Source organism: Medicago truncatula, chromosome 5, assembly GCF_003473485.1.
Source record: "Medicago truncatula cultivar Jemalong A17 chromosome 5, MtrunA17r5.0-ANR, whole genome shotgun sequence".
NCBI lineage: Eukaryota > Viridiplantae > Streptophyta > Magnoliopsida > Fabales > Fabaceae > Medicago > Medicago truncatula.
The window spans coordinates 26,728,519-26,739,990 of record NC_053046.1 but is presented as its reverse complement, the minus strand read 5'-3'; the positions used below and the strand labels follow the sequence as shown (position 1 = coordinate 26,739,990).

General features: G+C 36.5%; 1 protein-coding gene across 1 annotated transcript; it reads left to right on the top strand.

Moving 5' to 3' along the window:
* The first annotated feature begins 6,946 nt into the window (after nucleotides 1-6,946).
* Nucleotides 6,947-8,576, top strand: LOC112422119 (uncharacterized). Its single transcript, XM_024784873.1, has 2 exons — nucleotides 6,947-7,658; nucleotides 7,747-8,576. Exons 1-2 carry the CDS (start codon nucleotides 6,947-6,949, stop codon nucleotides 8,574-8,576), a joined length of 1,542 nt encoding a protein of 513 aa, XP_024640641.1.
* Nucleotides 8,577-11,472: the final 2,896 nt, after the last annotated feature.

Sequence of the window (11,472 nt, the reverse complement as noted above, 5' to 3'; positions counted from 1 at the left end):
GTGAATACTGAATTAATAGAAGCGTTAGAGAAGAGAGACAGACCTGCAGCATTAGCATGAGTGTTGTTATTACCAGCATTATTGTTTGAAGAAATCATACTCAATGCGCGAGCAAGTTGTTGAATCTGCTCTGCTGATAATTCAAGTGCAGATTGTGAAGATTCTGCTGCGTTTGCAGCAGGGGATGACCTAGATGCAGCGTTGCGAGGTCCATGTTGTCGCTGTTGTGATTGGTTCGCATTGCTGCTTTGATTTCCCATGTTGTTGGAACCCCATGTCCCGTTTTTAAACCTGCATCGATCCTCTGTGTGCCCTTTCTTATTGCAGAAACTGCAGTGAAACTTTAGAGTTCGGCAATTATCAATTGTGTGGCCATCTCTATTACAGTGTTCACAGCGCTTGTCTTTGACAAGCTTGTTGGAGAAATTGTTTTGATGAGTGTGGATTGCAGCAGCAATGGAAAAATTCTCTGTTGTTTCAGAAGTCATTTGGCGTTGTGTTTGTTCTTGAATGACTAGAGAGTAGGCTTGTCGAACGTTGGGTAATGGTGACATCATGAGAATATTGCTGCGAACAGTGCTGTAAGAATCGTTAAGGCCCATGAGAAACTGCATCAAGCGATCTTCTTCCCTTTGTTCATCATGTGCCTTCATCTGGCTGCAAGTAGGAAGAGTGCGGTATGTGTCCAATTCATCCCAAAGGCCTTTGATTTTTGTAAAATAGGTTGAGGCTGACATGGTGCCTTGGGATAAAGAGGCCAATGACTTTTGAATCTGATAAATTGCTGGAATATTTTTCTGTGAAAATTGATCTTAAAAATCTTCCCAAACCTGACAAGCAGTCTTGGCATGAATGACTCCCTTGGCCAGATCTGGTTCTACAGAATGTGTGAGCCACGATAAAATCATGCTGTTGCACCGATTCCATAGGGCATATTCTGCAGGTTGATCTACTTCTGATGGTGTTTTGATGGATCCATTGATAAAACCCACTTTGTTTTTGGCTGTGAGGGCATGAACCATCGATCTGCTCCATGATGAGTAATTAGTGCCATTCAATTTTGTTGGGACAAGCAAGTGACCAGGATGATCTGAAGGGTGAATGTAATATGGATTTGATGAATCCATATCAGAGTTGTTTTTGTTATTTGATTTGTTACTGTTGTTGTTTGATTTTTCAGTTTCCTGATCGAGCTCTGATGCCATCTTAAGACAGCAGTATGAAAATGGAATATAGAATATGAGAAGAACAATTTGGAATAGAATTTTCTGTATATATCTCTTATACTGTATGTACCTCTAGGCCATATATATATAATATATTTACAGACGTATGTTAAGCTAATCCTAAGTCATGACAGCCATGATCCTCAATCAGTGGGATCTAATTTACTGTGCATTGAAAGGAAAATAACTAGAGTTAACTATTAGAGAAGGTAAATATATACACATTTAGGAGAGTCAACTATGCATAAGATAGATATTTCCTAACAGCTCGCACAGAGTTTCTGAAGAGGAACATGCCCACAATAAACAAAGGTACAAAGACTTGGCGTGGATAACTGAAATTTCAACTCAGACTTAGAAAAGCCAGTTTCTATTGTTAAACTGGCGAGTGTGGCACACGATATGCAGAGGTTTCGATTTTTACGAACAATACAACCGGTAATGACCAAACTATTTAATTTGTTTAATGTCAAAAAGGGATTGACTAGACCATCATTGCCAACACCGAAGAGAAAGCCATTTAGAGACAAGTTGGTTATTTGTGGTAAATTTGGAGAAGTAGGAAATAAATTTTGATGAGAGTAATGGTCAATTGTGAGTTTAAGAGTGGTTAATGTGTGACATGAAAAGAAGGAAGGGGGAAATTGTGGATTAAAACATTTGACATCAACTTCTAATTGTTGGACATTATGTGCGAAAGCATATTTCAAAATTATTTTGAGTATGCGAGGGTCCATTGTACCCTCACGCTGAAAATCGAGGGCAAGCAGTGAGGTAGTGTCATCGCGAAGAGAGAAAACGTGAGACACAAATTTGGTGAAACCCTTGAGATTTTTTGGAAAGTGTCTGGAACTTAGTTTAATGGAGGAAAGATGTTTCCAAAGATTGTTCCATCTTGGGGACAATATGCATGTTTGGACTGCATGTTTGGTGTCTAGAAAGGAGAGTATGTGAAGTAGAACACAATCAGGCAAGTTGCTAACTCTGTCTTTGTTAGGGTTAGGGTTAGGGTTGTGGTTATGCATCTGTCTCTTCATTGTGATTAACTTCACAGAGAAAAGAAAAGCAATACTACGACGGTTGTATACTGCGATTGAAACAAAGTGGGGATTTAAAGACCAAGAAAGTATACTGCGATTGTTGATTTCACGATGCAGTTGGCACCTGTTTGACGCTTCCAAGAAACAACCTAGGCTTTTAAAAACAAATTGTATCGTTAAAAGTTAAAACTATTTTTCGTTTTTTGAAGGATCGTAAAAAACTATTTTGTTTTTCCCGTTTAAAACAAAAAACTATGTTTATCTTTTAGCAATAATTTTTTTTTTTTTATCTTTTTTAATAACACCAATAATACTATATTTTTTTAACATCAACCATATAACACTCTTAAAAGATTTTTTTTTTTTTTATAAGGCCACGAGAAAGGTTAGGCATCCAGGAGAGTCTGAATCATCCCAACTAGGTTGGCACCTAACAAACACCCACATCCACTACCGCCTTTCCAATACGTAACATTATTAAAAAAAAGGGGAAAATTTGTTCAAAAAAAGGGGGCCTAGGCCAAGACCCTCAAAATAAGAAAGAAAATAGACAGAAAAAATAAATAGAAAAGAAATAGACAAAGCTAAGGAAATCTGAAATTGGCAAGCGGAAATCTGAAATTGGCAAGCCTGTGTCCGTCCCTCACAAAGTCTGCCAACAATGAAGGAGGTAAAATGTTGAACCAAAAAGTGCCATTAATCTCATGTCCCATAGCTGCAAGGCTGCCTGCACAACAATTCCCTTCGCGAAAAATATGAGACAAAATAACCATCAAACCTTGATGAGTGCAGTTATGCCAACGGTTTCTAAGACGTTACCGAGAACGGGTTATGTATGATGCCTTCTGTAAATTCATTTTTTTTCTTTGACTTGGAGACAACATCTTTAAAAGGTTTCTTAAAAGAAAATATATTTAAGGGTTAATTGAAATAAGGTTAAAAGCATTTTTGGTCTTTCTATTCTAACAAAATCAAAATTTTAATCCCTTATTCTTAAGACCACTATTTTGGTCCCCTATTTTATACTTTCTTAAGCTTTTTTAGTCTCCCATCTATTTTGTAATAAAAAACCACTATTTAATATATTAAATGTTAAATAGTGCTACAAATAGAGGGGTCAAATGGATCAGTCCGACCCAACCCATTTATATTTGGGCCACAAATTCTAGAGCCCAGCCCGTGTGGGCCAGGTCCAACCCGACTTGTTCATGTTTTATTTTTAAAATTTATTCACTCTTTTTTGTGTATTAGTTACTCACCACTATTTTTTTTGCTAAAATGTGATTGGATGAACATAAAAATGCAAATAATTTTTACGTTAAATTTGAATATTAATTAAACTCTAGATTATTCCTTCAATTAAATATATTTTTATTAACAAATTTTCAATAAGTTGATAATTATTTTAAAAAATATATTGTTTTTTTAACAAAAATAAAATGAAATATCAATAATAGGCCGGTCCAAAGGCCGATAGGCTGTCCCGCCCCACTTTTGTATTGGCCAATTGGGCTTGGCCAAGAAAAGCCCAATTGCATTTTTACGTAGTCCCGACCCGATTCAAAATAATGGCTAATGGGCAGGCTCATTAGCCCAGCCAAATTTTTACAGCTCTAGCTACAGACCCTAATTACGTCCTTTTTGGCTGGCCTAATTAATTTTTATGAAGAAAGTGTATGTTTGGAATCGAAGCAATTAACACATGACAATATGTGAATTTTTTTTTTTCTGACCCTTTGTGCCAAAAAAATTCCAGCTATGACCCCCTTTGAAAAAATATTCCCAAAATGACCCACTTTTGGTGTTTTTTTTTTTTTTTTTGTCTTTTAGCGCGTTCCCGCCATCTGAAATGGCGGGACTGGCCGCCGGTCTGACAGCCGTCGCGTCAGCTGGGCGCTGCTTTTTTTTTTTTTTTTTTTGTCGTTCCCGCCGTTTCATCTGGCGGGACTGATTATTTTATTTTATTTTTTTCGTTTTTCTTTTTTACAATTAAATAATGATGATATATATGATAAATAATAATAATAATGATAAATAATAATAATGATAAATATTTAATACAAAAACTACTTTCTCCGCGGAAACCAATTACGCCAATGTAAACTATGACCTCCCGTAGCACATAATTTATCTTTTTTATTCTGTACGGGTCGTTGGTGTTGCTCTTCCTCTTCCTCTTCCTCTTCCTCGTGCTCTTCCTGTTCCACATTCTCGTCAAGAATTTCAACATCATCATTAGTTTCCATAGCGACTTCATTTTGCACTTGTGAAGCTGAGTTGGTCCAGATTTCATTAACGAAGTCATCGTCATTAAACCCTGCTGCCAGACTTTCTATGGGATTAGTTTGTGAATTTGGCCATTGAGGTGCGTAGGTTGTTTGTGGATAGTTTACAAAGTGTGGAGGGGTTGGTAGGTCGAACGAGGAGTATTGTGATTGGTTTGGATAACTGGTTTGTGTGGTGTGTTGAGTTGGATTGTAGTCATCAAATGAATAGTTTGATGTTCGAGAGTTTTCTCCATGATGACTTTGTTGAGAATAGCTTGGATATGGGATTGGGGTGTTATGTAATATTTGGTTTGTGGGTTGTGGCGGTGATTGGTAAGTTTGGTTGTAGTTGTAGTTGGTGGATGGGTTAAAGGTTTGGTCAAAGTTAGTGGGTGGAGGTGTCATGAATTGGTTATAGGGTGGAGGTGTATTTGACCACATATTTTCATCTGGCACCGTATAAGTTTGTGGGACTGCAGGATAGTCACGCGGCAATCCTGGTAAAATTGATGCACATGTTTGCCTTGGGTTTGACAATAATACTTCTCTAGAAAGCCACAGATAATCTCCGAAAAATTCCCAATACCATGCAAAATATTGACGATGTGGATAAACCTCATGGTTATACCGAACGCCGTGAAGTGCTAATTGATGACGTTGGTTGCAGTTTTGGACTTGACGATGATGCTTATCTCCCCACGAGCCTTTAATTCTATCTTTTGTCAAATTAATTTTGTGGAAAACTTTCAAATTTTCTGGTAAGGAAGGTGGGAGTTGCGGTAAGCCAAATTGAAGCCTTACTCTGTCTGTCTGATGTCTCTCGACAATCTGAAAACAGATGAGATATGTGTTTGCAGACCATATCTGGCATTCTTCTTCGTTGCTGTAATTGAAGTTGACATAAGGCCTCCAAGAGAACTGTTTAAAAAGAATGAATATTAGTCTTCAATTGTTGACTAAAAAGCAATGACTAAAAAAAAAATGTAATACCTGATCATATGTCATGGTGTCGATTTTTAAACGCGTACATACGAGATTATGCCGAGGATTTTCCACGAATTTATTACCATGTTCTAGCCATCTAGTTAATTTTGAAAATGTTATAATTAGTAAAGTCTGGATTAATTTATGTAAAAATTAATTAAAAAATAACATTTATTTTACTTACATATTTGCCAACGGAAGTTGTGCATGAGCTTGTGGTGGTATCCTTGGCACGGGAGCTAAGCATGACATTCTTGACCACGCCCATGCTTGCAAGAGAATTGTGCACCCATGCATTTCGGTATTGCCATATATTGCACCGTCACACAAGGATCTATATAGCGTGGCCAAACAAGCTGAACCCCAACTATACTGTCCAACCTCCTCGGGTGATTTATCCAACAATTGCAAAAACAACAAATGTACAAGATTACCACTATAATTAGGCATTATTCGAGAGCCTATCAAGTATAAGACATAGGCTCTAAACATATGTAGAGTCGTGGGGGACCTGTCATACCAACACCGTTGATATATTCTTGAAGCCATGATAATCTTATACTCTTCCCGTCATGGCGAGAGTTTAATGGCTTACTTCCTAATATAGGTTCAACAATCTCCCACCCAACTTCTGTTTTACCGGTAATCGGTTCACCGTTAACCTTTAAACCAAGGAGCATATGAACGTCTTCCAACGTTATTGTACACTCGCCCGATGGAAAAAGAAATGTGTGGGTTTCCGGCCTCCATCTTTCACATAATGCGACAATTAAACGATTATCAACGTTATATTTGTTTAAATTAGCAAAGTCCCACAATCCGGCTGACCTTAAGCTATCTTCAATGGTTGGGGGCGCCGGGGAAATCTTACGATGACATCGAACTCGAAGGTAATGTTGGTCTTCGTTCTACAAAATATTAATATTGTTAATAATTAAGTCTTACTAATTATACATACATAATCTTAATAGAATTGATATACATAAATAATTAAACATAAATAATTTTAATATAATTAAGTTTCAATTAAAATAAAATAATATAAACTTACATTAATAGTTTCTGAAATATGACGAGATCTATGTTTGTTGCCTAAATAAAGGATGTCTCCCATCTTTAAATTAGAAGGTAAGAAAAGCTTTACGGTATGCTTTTTTTGACAAGGAAAGAAATGTTAGATTGAGAGGAACTTTAAAACTGGTGTGTAGTAGTGTGAAACTAGAACACTAATTTTATAGAAGAAAAATTGAAGTCTTGAATTAATGTCTACAACTACTACTACTTTCAATTATTAAGTTTGGTCTTTTCAACCAATGCATGCATCCATTGTACCAAGAATCTTGAATTTGTATGCCTGTTCACGTTTGTAGAAATTGCCTTCCGTTACCGCCATCCCAAACGGCGGGAATGACCATTCCTGTTCACTTTAATGTCGCAGGATCATCGCAAGCTCAACTACAAGCTTATAAGCCAAAGCATCAAAACACTTGTGCATGCGGATGCCTCGGTAACGCCAAAATTGATCATTGCGCACATTAAAGAAAAGTTTAACTACACAACCACGTATCGAAAGGCGTGGTTAGCAAAGAACGCTGCCATCGAATCTATTTACGGGAAATGGGAGGAATCATATAATGATCTTCCGCAATGGTTGAATGTGATGAAGGAGACAATGACAGGGACCGTCTTCGATTTAAAAACGCAGATTGGCGAGAATGGAGAGACACAATTTCATCGTCTATTTTGGGTCTTCTATCCATGCATCAATGGGTTTAAGTATTGCAAACCAGTTGTCCATGTCGACGGGACGTGGTTGTATGGCAAGTACAAAGGAACATTGTTGCTTGCGGTAGCACAAGATGGAAACAACAAAACGATTTCAATTGCCTTTGCGCTTGTCGAAGGTGAGACAAAGGAGGGCTGGAGTTTTTTTTTGAAAAATCTAAGAAGGCACGTCACAAAGGGAATATATGTCTGCATGGTCTCCGACAGACATGAATCAATTAAAAGCGCATTCAATGACCCAAGGAATGGTTGGCAAGCAACTGGTTCAGCTCATGTGTACTGCATTCGACACATTAAGCAGAATTTCATGAGGACAATCAAAGATGGTGATCTTAAGGATGTTGTCAATAATATGGGTAAGAATATTATGTTACAGTTTTTTTTATATCGTGCTATTATTAAATAGGTTCACTATCTAACTAATTGTTTTTTCTTAACATGCAGGATATGCCCTAAACGTACCCTTGTTCAATTACTATCGTGGTGTAATCCAGGAGGCAAATCAGCGTGCATTAGATTGGGTGGACAATATTCCGAAAGAAAAGTGGACTCAAGCATATGATGAGGGTCGACGATGGGGCCACATGACAAGCAACATCGTTGAGTCGTGGAACTCTGTGTTTAAGGGAACACGCAACCTACCTGTTACACCTATAGTTCAATCAACCTACTATAGGCTGGCATGTCTCTTTGCTGATAGGGCTCAAAAAGCGTTTGCAAGGGTAGGTTCCGGAGATTTGTTCAGTGAATATTGCCAAAATGCGATTCAGGATGACATTGTTAAGTCCAACACCCATCATGTCGAACAGTTTCACCGAGAAAGGTATACCTTCTCAGTCCGTGAGACCGTCAACTACAGGGAGGGAAGGCCAATGGGAACTTTCAAAGTGGACCTACGAGCGGGGTGGTGTGATTGTGGGAAATTTCAAGCTTTACATTTGCCATGTTCTCATGTCATAGCCGCGTGTTCTTCATTTCGCCATGACTACACAACCCTTATTCCACCTGTGTTCAAAAACGAGAGTGTTTACTCCATCTACAACACAGCCTTCAAAGTAGTCCACGACAAGAGTTATTGGCTTCCATACGACGGTCCCGTGCTTTGCCATAATCCAAACATGCGAAGACTAAAGAAAGGTCGACCCAATAGTACCCGCATAAGCACTGAAATGGACGAGGAGGTGGTGGAGAGGACTCCGACACCGAGACGGTGTGGGTTGTGTCGGCATACCGGTCATATTAGGAGAAATTGTCCGAGTTTAAATAATCGGTAGTTAATAACGTTATGTATTATGTGTTCAAATAAATTAATATATTTTTATCTATCATTATTATTTGTTGTGTTTTATTTAATGTAAAAAAATACCATTTGTTCAAAAAAAAAATTGTAAAACAATGCAGCCAAAAAAAAGAAAAAACGAAAAAAAAAAAAAAAGGAGTCCCGCCATTTCAATTGGCGGGAATGAGAAAAAAAATAAAAAATAAAAAAAAGGACGGGCCAGTCATGACACGACGTGTGTCAGACCGGCGGCCCAGTCCCGCCGTTTCAGGTGACGGGAACGCCACTAAAAGACAAAAAAAAAAAAAAAAAAAAAAACCCAAAAGTGGGTCATTTTGGGAAATTTTTTCAAAAGTGGGTCAGACTGGAATTTTTTTCGAAAAGAGGGTCAGAAAAAAAAAATTTCATAAAATAGTTTAGCAAAAAAGTTTTTATAAACTAAAAAGTCTTTTCATGTCGATTCTCCGCTTCTTGAACTTTTCATTTCCAGTTTCCTTATCAACATTATGCTTTACGATTATTGACAAGTTCCAGCAGAGTGGTCGAGAGGTCATTCCACTGAGATAGAACGATGTTTTGGTTACTTCTAAAGGGTTTAACATAGCACTGATGTCAAAATTCAGTTTGACAGCAGAAAGGATGTCGTTCTCATAGTCAAAGTGAATCTCTTTGTCAATAAACAACCGTGAGGGAAATGAGCTCCTTGTCGAATCTTTCCTATGACAAACTATAATGTATTGATACATAAAAAAAAAAAAAAATTGTAGAATCCTTGAAAAGATCAAAACACTATTGAGGTTGATGGAAGACATAAGAATATAACGGCCAGTTCCCTTTTGTACTAACCATGAAAAGTTCCAATTTAGGGTTCAATCAGCTGAATTGTTCGGTTCAATTCAAATTTTAAAATATTTTTTTTCAGTTTCAAAACAAAGACAAATCTAATATTAAGATTTTCAATAGAAATTAAAAAATTGGACTAATCTTTTACAGTAAGGTAGTTAACTACCGCTCAGGAAACCAGCAGTTAAGTACCGCTGAGGCTAGCGGTAGTTAACTACCGTTCACACCAGTAAAAAAACCAGTGCAATTTGCACTGTGATTTTCAGACATTTTGGTCGGTTTTTACTTGTAATTTCAAACAACAATTCTGCATGAAATCAAACCGAAACAATAACATCCAGCATTTACAAACATCAACATTTTATAGTTTATCAGTTATTCGATAACATTACACAAAATCGATAATACATTAATGTTACACAATTATTTGAAATTCGCTAAATTTTCCACATTATGTAACACATTACACTAAAAGTACATTAATTAATAATAAATGCGAAACTCAAATATATATGTATATGGCTAAAGTGCACTTTTCCACTCCTAACTTTCAAAAACTTGCAATTTTGACCCCCTAAGTATTAAAACTACAATTTTGACCCCCTAAGATTTAGCCTCATTTACATCTTTGGTTGTTTTAGCCAATTTTGACTTGGTCAACGCTTATTTGGCATGCCACGTGTGTAATTAACCATTTAAAAAAAATGTCATATTTTAAATTGTTGAATTAAAAAAATGAAAAATAAATAAAAAAGGAAAGGAAAAAGGTGAGGCACGTGTGGTTCCACAAAAACCCAGCAACATCATTAATCTCCTTCATCTTCTTAACAACTTCATTCAACCTTCATCAATCTTATCATCTTCAAAAAAATCTAATTTTTTTTCTTTCAAAAAAAAACTATTACAAAATTTGTGTTCTTTTTTTTTTTTCTTGAAAAGTAATGTCTACCAACACTACTTCCAATTCATCGGTACAGAAACAAACTTAAATGACATGATAAATCCATTTGAAACCATCACCATAACTCATACAATACTGCACTTGAATACCTCCATGGATCGGACATTAGAGAGGAGAGCAAGACAATCAATTGTTCATAATTTAGACCTGAAATCAACCAGTTCATAAAAGATATAATAGATTCTAACCAGGTAAGGCGGTAGTCACAAACAGTTCATCATTTTAAAGTGTCTTACACAACCAGGTTTTACATATGCGACACCATTACATTAGACTGATTCTTCTCTGTTTCTCCGGAAAGGATGCTGAAGGAGAATTTTGTTTGGTTCATATGAAAATCTGTACAAAGAGGAACACAAATTCTCTCACGTGCTTTTCCTTCTTCCTTTCCTTTTTCATTTTTTTTTCATTTTTTTAATTCAACAATTTAATAGGTTACATTTTTATTTTTTAAAAATTGTTAATTACACACGTGGCATGCCAAATCAGCATTGACTTGCTCAAAATTGATCAAAAGGACCAAAGATGCAAATGGGCTAAATCTTAGGGGGCCAAAATTGTAGTTTTTATACATAGGGGATCAAAATTGCAAGAAGTTTAAAGTTAGAGGGGGAAAAGTGCACTTTAGCCTATATATATATATATATATATATATATATATATATATATATACGCTAAAATTTAGTTACATCTTGGCCACAAAAAATGGTCATTACATTATATATCCCAAAAAATATGTCGGTGCATATCAACCAAAAAAAGGATGAACACCGACAAAAAAGAAAGTGTCATATTTCATCTAATGAAATTAAATCATTTAAATGTTTAACAACATCTTCAAATTCTTCATTTTCTTTAACCGGAGTGTCACACAAAATAGGATTGTGTTGATTTGTTTCTTTTTTGGGTGAAACCGGTCTCTCTTGTTTCACAATCTCCACGAGTTTCAGAAACGATCGTGTTGATCCAAAAATTCATCCTCCCATGTTGCCGCCTCTTCGCTCTTGTGTAGTTTCCACTCCGTAGATGATGGAGGTAGTGGGCAATCATCTTTCAACAAAAGAAGGACAAAATAATTTGGGATTAA